At 43.6% G+C, this 21,517-nt stretch overlaps 1 protein-coding gene across 1 annotated transcript in view; it reads left to right on the plus strand.

The window, feature by feature from the left end:
- The first annotated feature begins 11,439 nt into the window (after nt 1-11,439).
- LOC134629051 (voltage-dependent T-type calcium channel subunit alpha-1H-like) overlaps nt 11,440-21,517 on the plus strand; it is a 48,986-nt gene continuing 38,908 nt past the window's right edge. Inside the window, exons 1-7 of the mRNA XM_063475956.2 lie at nt 11,440-11,528; nt 11,691-11,824; nt 12,227-12,324; nt 13,490-13,649; nt 17,753-18,065; nt 18,163-18,255; nt 18,348-18,915. Coding sequence (XP_063332026.2) covers nt 11,490-11,528; nt 11,691-11,824; nt 12,227-12,324; nt 13,490-13,649; nt 17,753-18,065; nt 18,163-18,255; nt 18,348-18,915 — 1,405 coding nt within the window. The 5' untranslated portion in view covers nt 11,440-11,489. The remainder of the gene's footprint in view (nt 11,529-11,690; nt 11,825-12,226; nt 12,325-13,489; nt 13,650-17,752; nt 18,066-18,162; nt 18,256-18,347; nt 18,916-21,517) is intronic.

A 21,517-nucleotide genomic window follows, 5' to 3' on the forward strand; every position in this document is an offset into this window, starting at 1 on the left:
TCTAAGCTACTTCATCTCGGCATGCCCAGATTGTTTAAAGCCAGTCTGGATTAAAAGCATCAGTAGTAATGGCCTGTTGTCATCACCGAATGGTACAGCTGTAGGATTATTATGAAGAGGTCTAAGTGCTTCCTGTTGTCGACACTGACCCTGTTTGCACCTCTGCACATGTCTATTAGTTCACTCTGTTTAGATTTGTGTAGATTTATGTTTCCTGCACAGGATTGCTGGCTGCGATTCTTCTGGTGAAGGTGTGTTGTTTCACAGAGAAACAGAGAAAGATTTTTTTTTTCCTGCTTTCTTGCTCAGCTCATGGACAGGGTGGCAGGCGTGACAGTCCACACAATTTCAGTTTGTTTTGGGAGCTGCAAGGCAAAACAGCAGAAACAAACACGCTGTACACACACATATCCATCCCAACACTGTAATTCTTTCCACTTTCAATTTAAAGTAATTTTATGGTGCCAGATTTGCCAGAATCAACTTGTTATTTCGCAGCTATTGTAATCTGCATGAATGAACAGATTTCTGTGTAAAAACAAACTTTCCTGTGTGGAATACAAGCTTTACGGAAAAATACTGTTAAATGTATTTTTGCCCTTACAGTAAATCTGCTGCATGTCCTTAACCACGAACCTTAAATTAATCTTCTTTAAAAAAAAATAACAAACTATAACAAGATGTTAGCTTTAATGTATTTTCGCTACTTTTTGTACCTCACTGAATAGGAATGCTGCTATATTGAGCATATCGAATATTTTCTCAGCCATCCAGCAGATGTAGGCTGGGAGGATGTGATTAATCTCTACAGTAGATTCAGTCAACGTGCCCATTGCTAACCAAACCGTAACTCTGTTCTTCCCCACACAAACAATCAAACCACATCACACATCCACAACACAAAATAACCTCCCCAAAAATGCTTTGTAATAAAATAACACACTGTTAAGTGAATGCTTTGAAATTAATAGTCTGTATTCTGAGAACTCTTTGCACTCATTAAGGCAAAAATCCCAGCATGCCTGTGCCTACGTTGCTGTACAGGATTCCTGGATTTTTGCAGGAATTTGTCGCAGGGTGTGTTCCCGGGTCCTGAACAGTTTGCCCGTGCCCCTGCGCCCTCTTTCAGGTTCGGGCTGTTCACAGCACGGCCATGACGGGCATCCAGGAGCCAGACCTGCGTGAGCAGCACAGAGGACCGACGCAGGAGGAGGAGGACGAGGAGGAGGAGGGGGAGAAGGTGCGCGTGTCAGTTGAGGGAGATGAAAGGGAACGGAAAGGGGAGGACGAGGAAGAGAAGGAAGAGCTGCCCTACCCCGCTCTAGCACCAGTGGTTCTTTTGGCTTTGACCCAAACCAGCCCACCGCGGTCCTGGTGCCTTCGAGCTGTCTGCCACCCATATCCTTCGCTGCAGCCGGTGCACCTGAAGCGCCGCGAGCGCACGCGCCTGTGTGCAAGCAGGTTGCGTTTATAATATGACACAGAGATTGTCTGTTTGTGTTTCAGCTCTGTGCTTCCTCAGAGCCATTGTACAGGCTCCCAGATGTTTACTTTATGTTTAAACACAGGGGACAGGGGGAGAAGGTCAGTATTGTGCGTACATGTATGTGTGTGTGTGTGTGTGTGTGTGTGTGTGTGCGTGTGTACGCAGGTATTTCCTTGGACAAATTAGTTGTAGGGAGAGATGGCCAACATTTTTTCCTGATTTGAGGTTTCCATAGTGACAAGCCCTAATGAATCTCCAGGGTTACAGTCGCCTGTCAGTTGCATTGTTACTGGCCTCCATTTATACAGCAGCAGGAGTCACAAATAGTGAAGACTCACGTCACCTCCCAAAGCTTCCACTGCTTTTGTCTTCATCGTCTCACCTCCCATTCCCCTCCCTGTCTCTCACTCTGAGCCTCAACCTCTACCCAGCTCTGCTGTGAAGGTGTGAGTGTGAATAGGTGTGTGGTTATCAGTGCTGTAGTGTGTGTGAGCAGCTATGAATACTCTGAAGCATGCATAAACGTCAGCAACACCTCAGGGATTTGTTGAGGCTCTCCAAATTGAATATTTTCCACAGCTTATGACTCCTTGTGTGCTTGCCTGTCTGTGTGTATGTGAGTGTGTGTATATGTGTGTGTAGTGTGTGTGTGTGTTCTACTTTTTGTGCGCTTGTGTGTCGTTATGCACTTGTCAGGACACGTCTGTGGGTATTTGCCACTGTCAGCACTCTGTGTACTCCATAAAATATAAATACATAATTGCTGAATAAATAAAATGTACACCAAGAAGAAAAGAAGAAGAAGAAAAAACTACAAATGCAATGAAGCTCTGTTACCTGCTGGGCTGTTACTAACTTACTGGGCATGCTTAAAAACCACACATTCATCATCATCACACACACACAGGCTTTCCAGCGTGCACGCCCACACACGCACACACAAGTGTGTAAATGCCCTCACACAAACGAGGGAATCTCCCATGGTGAGGCTCTTTAGAGGAATCACCTGGTTGCTTAGTAACAGCGTAGCTCTGCCCTGACGGCCTTTTTACTTCCGCTTGCTGTATTTGTTTTCATACGAGTTTGCGTTTCTGTCTGCTTCTCTGTCCTTCTGCGAGTCCATCGAGCTGCTGGAAAATGTCCCGCTTTGTTTTTATGCCGCACATATTTCATTGCATTTCACTTACAGTGTGTGTGTGTGTGTGTGTGTGTGTGTGTGTGTGTTACTGTGAATGATCTGCGGGAGAAGTAATGTGGGTGGACGTTGTTCGTCAGGGACATTAATGTGAGCGCACTGGGAGGGGGGAGTGGCGGGGAGCAGTCCCCAAGAGCCTAAAGTCCCATTTTTCCTGAAGTGACCCCTCCTTCCTCTCTGGCTTCTTCTTTTTTTCACTCAGTAACTACATATTACAAATTAATTTCCTTTCTCCTTCTTTCCACTTCCTCCCTCTTTGTGAAAGCAGGCATGCTCCTTTGTACCGTGTTTACGACATACTGTACATCTCTTCCCCCAATTATTAGGAACAAAAAGGAGACTGGCTTTTCCCGTTATATAACATTATCTTGCAGCCTTTCCAAGCTCCAGTGAATTCTATTGGATTTTATTCCTGTTTCAATGGGAGGGGATGGGAGTTATTTTATGTGTGGAACAAGGTGCATACTTTGTCAAGTGCTGAGCTTTCCATGTGGCAGTTATCCCACTCTTTCAGTGTAACATGTGACACAGACAGAAACATGCACACGCATATGTGGACGCATGGGGGTAAGCACGCGCGTGCGCGCACACACACACACACACACACACACACAAATGGCATAACTTATTCAGCAGTGTATGAAACATTCAGAGCATTTCCTTTTGTTTAAAGAGGAGAAAAGCTGATTCCATCACTCCTGTGCAAGTATCTTCCTTTCTCTTATTGTGCTCTTTTCATCCCTTTCTGCTCGGCATTGATCCCATGCTCCCTGTTTATCCCTCCTGTTTTCCTCTTCTTAAACAGCTTCTTAATTGGGTTGAAGTGTGTGTGTGTGTGTATGCGTCTGTAAGGAGGTGATAGTTAGACATCGATGGATAGCATGAAAACCTACTCAAAGTAGGGTGAACTGTCAGAATCATTTCAGCCAATTAACATGATTCCAGCATCTGTTTCCATGGTTACAAGCTGTCATCCTCATAAGGGGTGGAGCCAGTGGACTTGACAACTTGACTAACTTGGCCCACCTTCTTTCAGGCTCTATCTCTCCCTCTCTGTTGCTCAAACACACACACACACACACACACACACACACACACACACACACACACACACACACACACACACACACACACACACACACACACACTGCACATGACAGACTCTGAGCTTAACTAGGTTATGTTTAATCAAGTCTGTGTGTATGGATTCCAAAGTGACAGTGTGAGGCCAAGCAGCAAAGAGCATGAGAAAACTAGTGAGCAGGTTGCTCATGCAAACACAGTAATTCATATTTGAGTCGTGCCATTCAGTGCATTTCCTTTGGTTTCATTCATCCTTTTTAAGTAATTTGCAAATTATAAATCATTTAACACTAGATGAAGAATGAAGCTTTACCCCAGAAATTGACACTCATTGGGAATAGGCACACCCAGCTAGTACCAGTCTGGGCCCCATTTTCCCTACAAAACTGCCTTAACTCTTCATGGCACAGATTCAACAAGGTGTTGGAAACACTTCTCAAACATTTTGGTTTATATTGACATGAAAGTATCTCACGGTTGCTGCAGTGGTCATAAAGTGATGGACACAGTCAGCAACAATACTCATGTGGATTGTGGTGTTTAACGATGCTCAGTAGGTACTAAAGGGACCAAAGACTGCCAGAGTGTACCTAACAAAGTGGTCAGTGTACACTGTGTTCAAAGCTGAAGCTGCAGTAACGGTTCAGCCAAAAATCCTAAAGGAGTAAGCCCATTGTTAAATGACGCTCATAGGTTCTAGACTCTAGAAGTCACTAGCTGGATATATTTCTTTACTAAGCATTAAAAATTATCATTTTATCCATGATTGAATTCATTTGTTGAATAACTTTTGAGTCCTTAAAAGCAGGGGACTGTATATAAATATGTCACTCTTTGACAGTGGGGACGGTGCTTCTTTTTCAGCCTTTCAAACTAAAAGTCAGTTTAGACTTGGAGCTCATTTTTATCATTTAATTCTAAATGAAGGATTTTCATAAACAGCTAAAATGACAAAAATTGTAGCTGTGTTTCAAAATAGTAATTTCCTGCAGCTTTCAAACTGATGTGTGAGCTGGTGAAGACTTTAGTGGGCAAACATGTCAAGCCAAGATCAATCAGCTGTGTAAACAGAGGATCACAAGTTAACACACAGAGGTATTACATACTTACTGTGGCTGATTGTAACTTTACATTCAGATGTAGAGTTTACACGAGAGCAGTATGGACCTGTGCTGAGTACAGTGTATTTATTCTGATAGATGATCTTAAACCAGTTTAAGTCCTTGATAAGAGCACAGCAGTGATACCCATTCATCCTATAAGTAACATGAATGTCTGTCAGATTTTATGGCAGCTCAAACAGATGCTCTTTAAGGGTGCGTTTGCCGTCATTCAACATTAAAGTATACTGACAGGAGAGAAGGGAGCATGGGCAGGCGGCACTGTTTTCTGCTGGAATCAAACCTGGACTTCATAGCTCGTGAGACTCGGGCAGTAAATCCAAGACCAACTGCGGATGATGCTTTTAACTTAATGAACATTTCACATGAAAATGTTGCCACATGCTGGTCTTAGCATGTTTATCTCAGCCAAGGGTGGCGGATGATGCCAGAAAGATCACGGTGATGTGATCTGATTTGATTTATAATGTCTGCCTGACCTTTATTACCTGTGAGCAGAGGGTGTTTGAGTGGGGGAGAGGGGAAGAAGGACGGGAGAACGGGTGGAGCAAAGGGGTATCCGCGGGTGGCCATGTTAAGGCCCGATAGGGGGCTACACACATGCTCATAGATCCCGAGTGACATCCAGTAGCTCCTGTTTTTCTACAGTAACTTTTCTCTGGAGCTGGTTTTCCTACACCTTTCCTATAGTAACGATCTCCTGAGCTTTATCAACAGTTAAAAGAACAACTGGAGCAGCTTTCCCAGATTTTTTCAATCAGTTTATGGTTGCGTAAGTAGAAGCTACTTTTGGCTGCCCGCTTTTCACGAGGGGGGTTGCCACAGCGGGCAGCTCTGCATGTTTGCTTTGGCAGGTAGGTACATGTGTAAACCACTACAGTAGGAAGCTTTTCAGAGGAAAAGCTTCATAAAAAAACTGTCCCACACATGAGCAGCCATGGTGTATTCTCCATGGCAGTCATGTCTGTCAGAGCAAATACTAATGAAGCTTATGCGGGAGTTCAATAAGGAACATCTGTATTCACTCATTTGTCTGCGTTCCCGTGTGCTTGGCTGCTAGCTTATCCATTACATCACTTCCACTTTCCCACGCTGCAAAACTCAATGCTGACATCATTGTTTCTTTAAACCAATCAGCTTTCACCCTGCTATCTTTAAATCGTGCTGCTAATCTTTCATTGTCCATTCAACGCAAGTCACCTCCTAGCATTTTCCACCTCAAGCAAGTCACTCCATCCACCTTCTAGACTCTTGGGGGGTCCTGGCCTAATTCCTATGAGCTCTGGGATTTCATTCTGTTGTGTTTATCTATCGGAGTCTAATTGCCAAATGGTATAATTGAATTCTGTATATCAATTAATCAATTCCGTCTAATGATCTCTTCTTATTGAAATGCTGCTGTACTATTTTACGTTTGGCGATTTGCAACAGAAAGGAAAATTATTGCCATGATGGTTTTCTGATTTCAGGCTGCTCTCCTTTGGAACCAGCTCCCAGTTTGGATTTGGGGAACAGAGACCCTCTCTGCTTTAAAGATTAGGCTTAAAACTTCCTTTTGTGATAAAGTTTATACTTATGGCTCAATCAGGTGATCCTGACTCTTCCCTTAGTTACTCTCTCACTTTTTCTCACTTTTAATCTTTGGCTCTCTTCCACAGCATGTCTTTGTCCTGTCTCCCTCCCATCACCCCAACCATTCATGGCAGAGGGCCGTCCCTCCCTGAGCCTGGTTTTTCTGGAGGTTTCTTCCTGTTAAAAATGAGTTTTTCCTTCCCACAGTCGCCAAGTGCTTGCTCAAAGAGGGTGGTTTCATTGCTGGCACTTTCTCTGTATTATTGTGGGGTCTTTACCTTTGTCTGACTCTGCCACTGTACAAGAGGGAGGAAGAGTGTGAAAATGAGAGGATAAGAGGCAATTAGGATGAGAAGACAAAGAAGGGGGCCATGCCACATTTGCACTACTTAAGAGCTTGAACAGTCAGGGTCTTAGCTGCTCTCATCCCTTTGTTCACCTGATCTAATCATATTCCTAACCTCATCATCCATCATTCTTGCCCCCTTTTACCCCCTTACTGTATATACTTTATACATATTTCCTACTCTTCCTGCCTTTGCTCAGCTTTTTCACAATGTTAATTATTACTTTTTTTTACTTGCGGTTTATCTGTTGGCTGAGACCCGGGCTTCTGTCAGAGACGAGAACTCTACCCAAGGGCAGTCATATGTGGAGATGGTAGAAACAGACGGGGGAGGGCGCCGAGCAGAGGCGCTCCACGCGGAGCGGGGAGTGCGTGTGCACAGGAGTGGATGGGAGAGGCAAAAAAAGATATGCAAGAAGTGATAGGAAATGAAGATGGGAAATTATGCTGCACTATATAAAGGACGAGGGAGACACAGAGAGCAGGAGGAGCAAAGCGAAAGAGAAAAATAATTGGGCCAAAGAGAGGAGGCACAAAAAAAGGTTGTAGAGGAAAATGAGAGATGATAAAGGGAAAGGTTGAGTGTGAGAGGAGATAAAGGAAAAGCAATGGAGGGAGAGCGAAACAGGGGAAAGGACGTTCCCTCCGTGTTTCATCGCTGATACTGAACGATGTGCCAACTGTGAAAATACTCCCTGCTCATCCATCACTCACACTTTTGACCCTGCCGGGTTCCTATAGTTTAACTAAGGTGTGTGTGTGTGTGTGTGTGTGTGTGTGTGTGTGTTTCACAGACACACAGGGGGATTATTTAAGCTGCTGTAACTTATACAGATGAAACAGCATTAAAACGGCTCTCTTCAGCTTTTTGGAAGTGAAGGAAGCTTCAGCAGGAAGACCTTGTTTTCTGGTGTGTGTGTGTGTGTGTGTGTGTGAGAGAGAGAGAGAAAGAGAGAGTTTGTGTGTGCGTATTAATTGTGTTGTGATCCAGTCCAGACAGGATGCAAGCGGATTGTGAAACTCAGAAGTCAGTTCCTACGGTGAGATGGGGGGTTCCCATGGCAACCACAGCAAAGGGAGGACACTGGATTACCCTCTCTCTCTCTCCATCCCTCTCCCTCTTTTTCTCGTTCCCTCTCTCTCTCTCTGTCTCAAGGGTGATAAAGGATTGTACTCTCATTAATTTTTCCGCCCTCTCGAGAGCAAAGTGTCCGGGAAGAGGGGACTCTGTGTGCGCGCGCACATGTGTCTGTGTGTACGGGTCCATGTGCATGCTCCAGGCTTTGTTATGTATGCGTCCTTGGCTCTTGAATACAGTCCTGTCATCCATTCAGCAGTTTTCACATTAGTGCTCAAAAGTGTGTGCAAGTGTGTGTGTGTGTGAGAGAGAGAGAGTGTGTGTGCGTCCGTGTTTGTACAAATTCAAATTCAATCTTTCTTTTAACTTTCTACTTCAGACTATTCTCCCTTTGAAATCCTTCTCTGTTATTTTTTCTCTCCCCACGTCTGATTCATGCTCCTTCTTGCAGTTTGACAGCTAGCAAGCAGCGCAGATGCTCAAACACACGCCATAAGCAAGTTTGCTCTTAAACTGACTCCACATGTCTTACTGACTGTGTCGTGGTAGCTGTCTGGGTCTTGTAGTTGTGAATATTAAACGTGTCAAAATGCCTCGTCAGAAGTTGTTGCTCGTAAATGAAGGTTGACGCCTTTAAGCTTATTATCGCAAGTTTCCACTAAGTTGTTTTTTAGGTTAGTACATTCAGTTCCCCGCTTGTAAATGTGATTTTAAGCTGCGAGGCACACATTTCATGCTCGTCTTAGCCTCATTTTGTAAGTTGTATTTTTTAAGTTCAGCCTGGTAATGTTTGGGGCGCTACAAGACAGACGTGGCTGGACCTTTAACTTTGACGAGTCACAGTTTCTTCGCCGTTGCTATGGACGTTGCCATTGCCAGATATTCATGGGTGACAGACAGGGGGAAGGAAAACATGAATAAATGAGTGCAGAACGATAATGAATGCAGAGGAATGGATATAGGGCATGAGGGGTCACTGAATGGTTTGATGAGTATGAAAATGTTGTGAATTATCATATTATGTGACAGTGACACTCAGCTTAGGGCCCACCATGGAGTGCTGTGTGCAAAGCAAACATCGCAAGAAAAGTATTGTTTAAGGCAGGTGAGGTGAATTCCACGTGTCCTCGTAAGCGTTTGGCAAACTCGTTTTGCAAAAGTGGACATGGGAGATTTTGCCTCTCTGCTGTCAGACTCAAAAAAACAAATGAGCTAATGTGTTTGGGAGAATGCTGCGTGACACTCAGGGAAAGTTTCTGAGGCTTCGGATTTAGTTTGATGTTTGGCAGCACTGAAGCTCTTCAGGGAGCTTGTGATGTTCCAGCAGTTTACAAGCACACCGTATGTTGTTTTTCCTTTACGTTGTCACTCATCTGCAATTCCGTCAATCACACTTCAACACTTGGTCAACTTCATAAACTCGGGAAGCAGAAACTCCTCCTTTGGTGTTTGAAAGCTTGGGTTTAAGTTTACTGCAGTATCGTGACAAATGTTTTTTTGATACATGGGAGTCAGTTTCAGCTGCAGTGAGCAGAAATCTAGAACGTAGCTGCACTTCTGCAGCGCTTCCACAGATGCTAAAAAATGTAGCTTCTGAGTTTGAATAGTGAAGTTAAGTAGACGTGCTAAAAATCTGTAGTCTTTTTAATGGCCAGTAGGGTAGTGACTCCTTTGGTTGCAAAAACTCATCTGTCATCCGTCTAATTGATGTCTTCATGTCTCCATAGCTTTCAGTTCCTCTGATGGTGTAGTAGCCAATAACGTTGGTTGGCAGGTCAAAGAGCGCAGGTTCAATTCTAGCTTGTAAAGATAGTCTCATTTAGGCTTTTGTCAAGTCTGATGTAAAACTTTGCCAGCTGATGTGGCGGTGGGGGCACCTGTAGCAGTTAATGCATCCATCTTACACGTGAAAGATCCCCGGTTTGGTTCCAGGAGGAGACACAAGTTGTGCCACCAAGAGTAAGAAGCGTGTGTGCTCCTGGTGCCTGCTCCAGGCCCGGATAAATGGGAAGGTTGTGTCAGGAAGGGCATCCGGTGTAAAACTTGTGCTAAATCAAACATGTGGATCCATGTGGCGACAGCTTGGGGAACAGGGAGCGTGGTCCACTTGTTCAAGTCAGAGGAGAAAGAACAACACAGGATTTATTTTGAGTTTTGGAACGGTAGAGCCATTCATGCGTCAGTGCTCGATTCTTGTACATGACGCTGCAGTGCATTCGTGGATAGAGCCCGACCGTGCGTACGGTTAATGTAGCGAGTGACAAGGACACAACAATGGCTGTAAAGTTAAAGTTGTACAGTTTTGCTACTGCAATGCTGCCATGTTGGATTGTGAAGTCAGGGTTAGTGTGGCTGCCCTAACTTTCCAGGCCTCAAGTTGGAAGTCCAACTTGAGAACTTGAGCTTAGATTTTCTAACCGGCAACTCAGAAATTCCAACTTCCGATTTGAAGTGGAACGCACCACATCCTCATTGTTAGTCCATAAGCATGCAATCTCACACTTAGTGGGTGAGCACGTGACCACATGCCATATTGCCAGAGAGCAGTAGGCCCGGGTTTGAGTCCGACCTGCGGCCCTTTGCTGCATTTCTTCCCCTCGCTCTCTCTCCCTGCTTTCCTGTCTATCTACACTGTCTCTATCCAATTAAGGCTGAAATGCCAAAAAGCTGTCTGAGCACTTCCTTCTTTGTGGCAAGCCCCTCCCACCCAACGTATGTTTCTAATGTACTTTAACAAAGTCAAGGCTGACTTTTGGCTCCAGGTGAGACTCCTAGCACACTCTTGTTCTTCCTACATGCACCTTACTTCTAATATATTATTTTATACTCTTTTTACTACTCAGTGAAATTGGACTGAAGACATAAATGATTGCCGAAAGTCTTCCACCACAGCTTAGATTAAGACTGAGAGCAGAGTCCAGAAAGGACACAGGAGTGTAGTTCTTTCTTACGCAGCTTGAATGATAATAAACTGAAACGTTATCGTGGATTTTGTTGTCATATTTCCAATGCCAGCTTTAAATGAGACAAGCAGGCAGTAATCTCCTATGCTCCTGTGATTGGCTGAGACTGCCATCAGTCACCCTAAAGCAGGGATGTCAAACTCGTTTGGACCAGACCAGTAAATTCTCTTTTATATCAATGTAGAGGCATTTAACTTCACACTTAGTCCCTGAAAAATCTTATTATGAGGAGAAGTAGTGCAAATTTCGACAGTCCGTCTCAGTTTTTCTACATTATAAATGTGGAAATAGACAAAAGAAGTTGAAAAACAGGAACTTTAGTATCATTTAATTGTCTATTACTTTACTGTGGTGTAGTATGAATGGCAATGAGAGAGGTCTTTATCAACAGGAAAAGTTCAACATCTATGATGAAGCCTTTTAGTGGACCAGAATGGAGTCTTCGCCAGGCCAGTTCTGGTCCTTGGACCTTATGTTAGACACCTCTGCCCTAAAGTTTACAAGCACAGCTTCATTAAATGTGTTCATATTGTTGCTTTAATCAGTGTTCAGACTCTCTGTCGATGTGTTGATCCTTAACCGTGCATCACGTGGTTCGAGCGTGTGAGCATTTTGGCCATCCTGCTCAACTGCGTGACTCTAGGGATGTTCCAGCCTTGTGGCCACACCCCCTATTTTCTGCAGGTAAAGCACGCTCACACACACATAATCTGAAATTGCAGACTAATTATATTCCACTGTCACACTTCATTATCAAGGGTCTGAAAAGTTTTTCCAATAACATTTTTCTCCCCCCCCACTTAATCAGTTAATCCTCTGGGTCTCCGTGTGTGTGTTTGCGTGCAGGCTTTGGATGATGGCATCTTTGTGTTTTTTGCCGGCGAAATGGTTGTGAAGATGGTGGCTCTCGGGGTCATAGGTCAGAGCGGTTACCTAGGCGACACATGGAACAGATTGGACTTCTTCATTGTTATAGTGGGGTGAGTGCTTGACAGATGCGCACGCAACCGACGCGCACTCACACGCAGGCGCGCCTGACATTAAATATGAGCCAAGAGAGTGTGTGTCTGTGTGTGTGTGCATGCGTGTGTGTGTGTGTATATGTGTGTTTTGTGTAAAGCTTAGACACTTGTTTAATGCCAGTTAAATGTCAAGCGTGTGTGCGCGCGTGCTTAGACGTATCAGTGGAAGTGTGTGTGTGTGATAGCTCCACAGAATGACAATCGTATCATTCGGTCATGAGAGACACAGACCTCGGTGATTGGTAGTTAAAAGGCTCTGTATCCCAGAGTTCTGCTACAGTCCCTGTAGGCGTTCAGGGTCTGCCAAGGTCAGGCTGATCAGGATGCCGGTGACACAGCGGTGGCTTTCCCTCTGCGCAGAATGCTGGAGTACTCGCTGGACGGACACAACGTCAGCTTATCAGCTATCCGGACTGTTCGAGTTCTCCGCCCACTGCGAGCCATCAACAGAGTTCCCAGTGAGTCTTTCTCCTTTTATTTATTTATTTTTTTGTCTTACCCCCCTCCCCTCCAGCATGCAGCTCACACAGAAACTGGGTTACTTTATTGTCTTTCATGGCTTTGACTGTACGTCCGCACAATGGGCTGAAACTGTGAGGCTGATTTAAAGTGCTGACTCAACCTTTGAAAGTGTGCCCGCATACAAGCTGGGTGAACAGTGCAGGAGAACAGTCGGGACAAGAGGACAGTGCAGCAGGTTAAAAATCCTAAAAGAGACCAGAGGGTCTTTTTTCCTGAGAGTGCAATTCAGCTGATCGAAGCCTCGAAACAGAAGAAGTAGAGAAGGCTACTGTGCAGGCCCGGGAGAGCATCACCAGAAAGCCTTTGGCGATATGTGAGGGGTGTAGACTCCAGAAAGCCACTGGCTGTTGGAAGAAATGTTAAATCTGATGACTTTGTAGTTTACGAAAACATGTACAATCAACTTCCCTCTCCCCTTTAATTGGAGCAGAAAGGGCCGCGATTCCTGCGCTGCTCATCCGATGTGGAAACACCTTAGCTGAGAGTCAGCAACATCATTAGTCACAGCCGGGACGATGAAGAACGTGTCACCGTCCTTGCACGCTCCGACTAGATTGTAAATCCCACTTCATTTCTTTAACTTCCCGAGCTACGCACCTGCTAACAGCTGCAGCTCGCCCCGTGATGGATGCACGTGTAAATAAATCAGGACATTGTGAACAAAGTCATGCGAATCATTGTGATGCTTGTGTTGTTCTTGATAGCTCACCGCACAAGTTGGCCAGCCAACTTTATGTCTTTTTTTTTCTTTTTACTACACTCTGTGACCTTGCTGCGGCTCTCATCGAGTTCTTGTAAAATCCGAGAGTGTTTTTGAAGTAGGAACGAGTAGAGAAGAAGGAAGGAGGAAGATTTTGTATGTGCTTTCTTTAGGAGAGTGGAGTAAGAGCCAATTATCAGTGTTTGGACTCCAATTATTTGCCATTCAGCTAATTGCACTGCCTGCGTTTTGTGCAGAATACATAAAGAGTCCTGTCTGGCCAACATTTACTGTGACTGACATTTTGCTAAAGTTTGCATTGACTTATTGCTGATCTTTGCTTGTCTGACTGTCTACCCTTCTGTGTTTATGCTGTGTGTGTGTGTTGCGTGCACTGATAGGTATGCGCATCCTTGTGACCCTCCTGCTGGACACACTTCCTATGCTGGGAAACGTGTTGGCGCTCTGCTTCTTTGTCTTCTTCATCTTCGGCATCGTTGGCGTACAGCTGTGGGCGGGGCTACTGAGGAACCGCTGTTTCATGGGAGAGGATGTCAAGATGTGAGTTGCTATAGTGACCAGCCGATGTCACAGCACGAGTTGCGCCAGCTTTATTGCTCCAACCTGTCAAAAGTTTGCTCACAACTGATCAGCTTCTCTCTCGCCTCACTCGGGGATCGATATCACAGATGGGCTGATCTTGTTTGTTCTCTAATCAGCTCCGTCACGGAGGTGCTACGTGCTTCCCGTTGGACACTTTGAGCATCGGGGATCACAAATCAAGGGATTTGGAAGGCTAAATAAATTTAGGGAGCTGTTATTCAGTGGCTGCCTCTGAGCGGCTGTTTCCACAGTATAACCATCTGAGTTTGCTGTCACTCCGGTTCTCCCCCACACAATCCTTCATGTCACGCTCGATCACAGTCTAACTGATGATGTTACCGTCACTCCCACTCCCGCTTCCCGCTCACATGTTCACAAACATGACCACATATTATCGCACAACATCAGATAACGTCTGTTTCGCCTTCTTAGATAGCAACTTGGACAACAATCAGTGATGGCGCTGTGGTGACGCATTGTTGTTGTGCCAAACATTCACTCATTTGATAATGAATTTGTGGTTCTTGCCAATAACTAACTTTATTTATACGGCAGCTTTACAAAGGAATCTGTGGTGATGCTGGAGAAACAAAGACTGAAATTAATCTCTAGCAGCAGCAGCCTCGACCAAAAGTGCTCAGTGTCCTTATCTTATAACAGTATTGTGCAGAAATCTTGAACCACCTCTTATTTCTTTATAGTTTGCTTTCAAGGAGCCAGAATTTCTTGTAATTTTAAAAAAGTGGTCTATGAATCATACAAGTGAACTCAAGGGATGAATCAGTGTTTTGCGTACACACAGCAGACAACTTATCAAAGACCCAATTCTAAATTGTATCTTTACACACTTTGTTACTAGCAGCCTGTCACAAAAACGCATTATTTATTCCTATTTCTTTTGTAGAGTCTATGTAAAATGCCAAAGATAACACAGCTTGTGATGCATGAAATAGTATTTTTGAACCACCAAGATCCCAAAGAGCTGTTAGCTGAAAACTTAGCATATCTCGTCGTGGTGTGCAGTGGGACCTTAAAAAATTGAGGAAACTGCACAAGTGGAGGACCAAAGAAGCAATGACATGCCTGTAGCAGACAAGCGGTATCTGAAAGTCATGTGTTTAAGATATGGTAAAAAAAAATCCAAAGTCCACAGGACCTAAGAAATGCATCTGAACCTTCAGCTGATCCATCTACTGCTCACTAAAGAAATGGTCTCAGGTAGAAGGTGGATGTCAGATCAGGAGCAAGAGGTATTTGGTAATTTTTGGTTTCATCAATATGTATGCAAAAGGTCAAGATAAAAGTGCAACAGTAAGTGTCTACATCCATGACAATGGTCCCAAACACACTGCTAATAAAAGCATATCTGGATAGAAAAATACATAATGAAACACCGTCAGTCATGGATTGGCCTCCCCAGTGCTCATATTTCCTATTCTCCTAGCAAAAAATAATTAAATGAAGAGTTACTTAAGAGTTGCGCACAGTAACGTACAACATCTGTATGAGGAAAGTCAATATGAAGGCGTTAGCTTTAGCAGGAGCCCACTGGGTCTGAGCACCTGGTTTCTAAATTATGGTGGAGGGATGTAAAGTTTATAAGATAATACATCCTAGTGTATCCTCTTTAAATTCATTATGGATACGCTGAAGTTCAGAGAACCTGAAACAGTTTGATTTACCAGGGTCACTACTTGGTGACTTTTCGTGGGTCGAGTGAATTAACTTGAAGAAAAAATATGAACTCACAGGTCAGAAGAGGCAGCAAAGCAGAGGGAGTTAAATATACACCTTATTAAAACTGAATAACAATGATAACACACACAATAAAACCACAGTGCAGGGAACAAACAAGCCCCCGTTTTACCTTTTTAGGGGTATTTTTCTCCTTCAGTTACATTTATATAACATATCCATCACACTGGATGTAAAAAACATGACATGATCCACTGGCTTGAGTTCTCCGGTTCTGAAGCTTCCAGTTGAACATTTTATGGTAGATCTGATAGAGGACTGGACATTAGAACAAATGCAAATTAAAAGCACTTTCCACTTTTTTCTTCCTGAAGGCTACTGACCGCTATCAGCTTCATCTCCTTCATACTGCATATCAGTTCTTATAGAATCTGCCTGGAAGCTAAAAAATCTAAGTCATGCTGAAAAAACACACGTAGAAACTCTGGCTGCTGTTATTTGACTTTATTAAACAGCTGTGGCATCACCCAGCAGCGGGATAGAGGCCCTCCAAATTGCGAGCAATTTACGCAGGTGGCACAGCAGCGTAACTTCATTAATTATTTGCATCTTCTGGTGTGTCATTGTGATCTTACATCGCCTTATTAACCTAAATGCTTTTCTGCTCAGCAGCTGCGCAGATTCGCAGCTTCCACAGTGAAATGATTGGGAACAAAGCGTTGGTGCTCAGGATGGATCTGGCACCTTCAGAGCTGTCAGGGATACATTTTTATTTCAGCTGGTTTCTCCCAGAATCACTTTTTTTTTTTTTACTGAGTTTTGCTGCTTAATGTAAGGACATTACTGCCAGCGTGGAACTTATCTGGGCGCTCATGGAGATGATAAACAAGGCAAAACACTGCCTCATTATGAAAACACAATACACATTTTATCACAACTTTAACTGAGCCAGTGCAAATATTAATATTTCCCAGATCTGCAAATAGTTATCAGCATAATCATAAGAAGAAATGGAAAAAAATAACTCCTCAGCTGAAAGTATTTGGGTAAAGGGGCTAAACCCGGGGTGTTTTATTTTTCTTTGTGAGTCATCAGTGCTTCCTGGAGGTGATTTTTTTTTTTTTTAATCGTCACATTTTTTGAAATGTTATATCATCCAATCTTAAGCTTACATCATAAGTTCAAGAAAGCACACAGCTCCAAAGTAAAGACCAAGAGTCTGAATGCTCTGGCTTCTCTCTGGAGGAATCTGGGCGCTCAGAGGGTTAAGATTGAATTCTGACACTGTAAATTTTACCGATAGAGTCGAGTGAGTGGATAATAGTTTGTTGTACAAGATTTTACAAAATGACATTTGCAAAATGATTTCCAGCTGTTTCACTTAATTTGCAACATAATGCGCACAGTTCAGCTGGAATTGCTTTCTGCTGCAGGAACAGCTCCTTTCCTTACCGTCTGCAGTAGTTGTTAAAGTTGTTAACCGACTCTAGCTTAGCCCACAAGTAGCCCATTGCACATTATCCGGTACCATTTTAGCAAAACTAACCCTTCTCCAGTTTCATGTTCACTGTAAAGATTTTGATTTTTTCTGCTTCATAAACAACAAAATGACCTTTCCTAATAAGAAGTGAGGCAGCAGCGCTCCCTCGTGACCCTCCTCTACGCCACACATGATTGATTGCTTATCTCTCCAATGCACCCTCCCTTTTTTTTTTTGCCTTTTCCCTTCATCTGTGTTTCCCTCTCTGTTTCCTCATTTCCTCCTTTAGCACCTCTGTGTGTTTCACACTGTCTTTCATTTCTTTCCCCAAGAAAACAGACCTTTGAAGGAAACAGTAGGTCAATAAAATGATTTATCTTTTTGAAAACCATTCGAATCCAACCCAGCGACTCAGCGTTTGTGTTTGAGGTCCGCTCCGTGTTACTCGTGCTTGATGCTGGCTTACTCGTGAGATCTGTGCAGCCGGGGCCAAATATAACTTCCTTTCTGCCATTGTTCAGAATTAACTTCATACAATTTAAAAAAACACGACACGCACACATGTACACACACATCCATGAGCCATAATGGGAGACATTTTTCTTCAGGCAGTCTTGTTGTCATAAATACCCCCTCTCACATTACACTCATTACTCTGCAGCTGAAGTAGTTACCAAGAAATGCACTGTTTACTTCGGTTTAAGTATCATTTGATAAAAACAGTTTAATCATTTTTGAAAAGATGATTTTGAAAGAAATGGTATGTTATTTGTTTGTTGGCAGTAAAGAAAACAATCAACATTTTTTGTTGCCCCCTTATATTCGGTTATGCTTACACGAAGCGAAATCTAACATCTGTTCACTCATGAAACTTCTTCTTCTTCAGGAAATATAACATTTCCTTCCTGAATGGTTACTATCGGCCCGACGGCACAGACGATCACCCTTTCATCTGCTCCATGGAAAGAGAAAACGGGATGCTCCGGTGCTCTGATGTGCCTCGTCGCCGAGTAGGCAGGACTTCCTGCTTGCTGGATGCTGGGGAGGCCCTACCAGAGATGGGGCTTAGAGTAGATGAGCCCGGGTCTTGTGTGAACTGGTATCAGTATTACAATGAGTGTCGTGCTGGGGAATTGAACCCACACAAAGGAGCTATTAACTTTGATAACATTGGATATGCGTGGATTGCCATTTTTCAGGTAAATGTCTGCAGGATTACTCGCAGGAATCTGATTGGCTACCATGAGGTGCACACTACATATCGCTGTTGTTGACTGTGTGCATGTTTTCATTCAGGTAATTACTCTTGAGGGTTGGGTAGACATCATGTACTATGTCATGGACGCACATTCTTTCTACAACTTCATCTACTTCATTTTCCTCATTATAGTGAGTACACGCTTACTGCACAAATGCCCACACACATCCATTTATATAAAAAAATTAAACTTATTGTATGTGATGTGTGTTGTCCTCTCTAGGTGGGCTCCTTCTTCATGATCAACCTGTGCCTGGTCGTAATAGCAACGCAGTTTTCCGAAACGAAACAGAGAGAACACGCCTTAATGAAGTCAGAGCAGCGCGCCCGCCAGCTCCATCAGTCGGCCTCCACGCTGGCCAGCGATAGCCAACCAGGGAGCTGCTACGAGGAGATCATCCGTTACCTGGCGCACCTGGGCCGTAAGGCTTGGCGACGGCTCTCCCGCTGCTACGCTCAGATGCGCGCGCGCTTTCGCTGCTCGTGCGCGTGCCACAGAGAGCAAGGTGGCGGATCTGCCAGGGGCGGTGGGGCCGGGGAGATGAACGGTCTCGCCCACCGGCACTCAGGCCACGCCCCTAATGACTTGTCACACCTTCATCAGCTTTATCATCATCATCACCAAAACCATCAGCCTCAGACTGACCCCGCCGTCAGTAATGGAGGCAACGGCTTTAATTATCCCTTCATAGCGCCCCTCTTCAGTCACCTGGATGCAAAGGACCAGGACCAAAAGAGGCTGGTTGCTACGGAGACCAGCAACAGACTGCCGCAGCTGGTGCTGGAGCACGGTGAGGATGAAGGGATGTGTGTGAATGTTTGAAAGTGTGTGAATCACAGTGTCACACTCTGACTATTACAAGTGTGGAAGCAGCGAGTTTGATCCCGTGTCCAGGATTAAAGGCTTTAAAATTCCCATAGACTGTATGTAAAAGATGGACATGAGTGCTATCATGAGTATTTTCCATGGAAAAAGACAAACGAAACTGAAAAGTGTGACGCAAACCAGAAACGGGAACTCTTTTCCTTTGAAATAAAAGTTTCAACTCTTGAAATGGACATGGAATTAAAATTAGCAGTAAGGAAGCACTTTTACTTTGACTGTGAGCATTGTTGATTTCCGGTTTGCGCTGCACTTTTTCAGCTTCCACTACAACTCAGAGAGTAAGTGGCAACTGTTTGCATAGTCTACAGGCCAGCATAGCAATCTGTTAGCAACCAAAGTAAATGCATGGATGCTTTGGGAGGAGTACCACGATTTCACCTGGAGGAAGACAGCAACTTCCATCCAGCTGGGGAAAACACATTTTTCCCTAGTGACTGGAGCTTGCTAGGAGGTTGCCGACTGGTCTCTAGGCCTGTGTGACTGAGGCCCTAGCAACTGTCATCTTGGTATTTTCAAACCTGGCGTGACGAGTGTGGGGTGGCTCTGAGACCTTTATGATCACGTGTCTTGGTGAAGCATTTCTTACTTCATCCCATTTTTTTAACCCTAATGAAAGACCTTAATTTACAAAATGTCATCATGAGTTATTAAATAAGACTTGAAACTATCGACTGAGCACATAATCTAATCAGGACAGGAATCATCACAAGCCAAGGGCAGTTTTCCAGTAGATTTCCTTATGCCATGCACATCTTTTTGCAACCATAACGCAGATTTAAGACACCTCCACATTGGCTTCAGTTTTCAAACCTGGAAACTACAATACGTCCATCTTTTAATACAGTCTATGATCACTCCCCTGTTTTGCTGTTGTTCGTTTGAATAATCTTTGTTTTTGTTTAATTTGAGAAATAATCTCTGGCAGTCCTTTTCCGCCCAAATTAACCAAGAATATATCTTCCCACTTGCCCTCAGCTGTATTTCAAATTCAGATCACTTCAGATTTATTTCGTGAAACTTTGATATACTAATCTGTGCGACATTCACCACCTTTAACACTGCGCAGGCACATTTAATTTTCTTTTCGGAGCTCAAAGCAGTATGATAAAAGAAGCAGAGCCACTGTCTGTTACACTCTGAGCACATTTTTATGCACTGAAAAGGCGATTAGAATTCAATAACGCTGTGTGTCCCTTATACAAGACGACACTCAGGGCTATTATAATTCGAACTCTTGTGGCTACACTGAACATGTAACGTATGCAAGTTCATGCAGCAGCCCCACGCTTCCACTATAATCAATAACGCTGGCAGATCAGCTGCGTAAATGTGTAAATGCTGTGGAGAGCCACTCTGCAAACAGAAAAAAGACCAGCCTCTTTTTTTTTCTTGTTCTTTTGCAGAGTGTTGGATCATAAAGTGTTCGTATATATGAATGCTTTTTATTTTGCCAGTACCAGCTGGCAGTTTCATAGTAACTTTATACCTTACGTCATCCACTGCAGTCTGTAGTCTTACCCATGTCGCACAAACTTAGTGAAAAATGTGACATTTCAGAGCGCTGTGCAGATACGACACAATCCCGAAACAAAACTCCCCGTCTGGTTTCACCTTTGACTCACACAGCACTGCAGGAGCTAAAAGATAAGCTTGTGTTTACCGTAGCCTGAGCATTATCCATGTAATGATATGATGTATGTGATAAAAGGAGGACTATATGTGTACAGCGGTTTTAAAATGCCATGAACAATCATGCTGTTAAAAAACATCAAGCAAATGCTGTCATTCCTCACAACAGCGAAGCTTTGAGGAAAAATGTGAAAAACTGGAAGATCATTCAGATGATCTGTTGTACTATTCAAGCCTAAAGGTTGAAGTGTCTCCAGACAATTGATCCAAAACATTTCTCACCGGTCTAACCTTTTTATCTACATCTTTTCTTTTGTGCGGCCTTGCGTGCTTGATCCCCTGAAATCTCTGTGGAGAGATGGGATGCAAAATATTCAGGAAGATGACTTGTAGCAGAATACTGAAGATCTTTTAACAAGATTCTTTGCCTTATATGGGATAACCTGAAAACCTTTGAAACTATGCATATTTATTTTCCCACATCGACACATCGAGCATAGCTGAAAGCAGTATAAAAATGCAGAACTGTGCAAAAGTCTTGACCCGTCCCTCATTTCTTGTAATTTTTTTGAAGTGGTCTTGAACAATTGTTCTCCGGGCTCTCTGAAGATCTTTCAAAGTTTTTATTCAGACTTTAAAAAAAACAAAAAACAAAAAAAACCTCATTTCAGATCAGTCCTAGTACCTGACCCTGATCATTCAGGGATAAAAACACCTAACTCAAGAGATAGACCAGTGTCGGATCTGTGCATTTCAGACAACTTAGCAAGGAGCCATTTTAAAACTATATCTTAAGGCACTTTAGTTAATGCTATGAGAAATGCCAAAGATAACACAGTTCGACAGTCATAAAATAATATTTGTGCTCCAACAAGGTG

Source organism: Pelmatolapia mariae, linkage group LG6 (assembly GCF_036321145.2).
Source record: "Pelmatolapia mariae isolate MD_Pm_ZW linkage group LG6, Pm_UMD_F_2, whole genome shotgun sequence".
In the NCBI taxonomy this organism is placed as follows: Eukaryota; Metazoa; Chordata; class Actinopteri; order Cichliformes; family Cichlidae; genus Pelmatolapia; species Pelmatolapia mariae.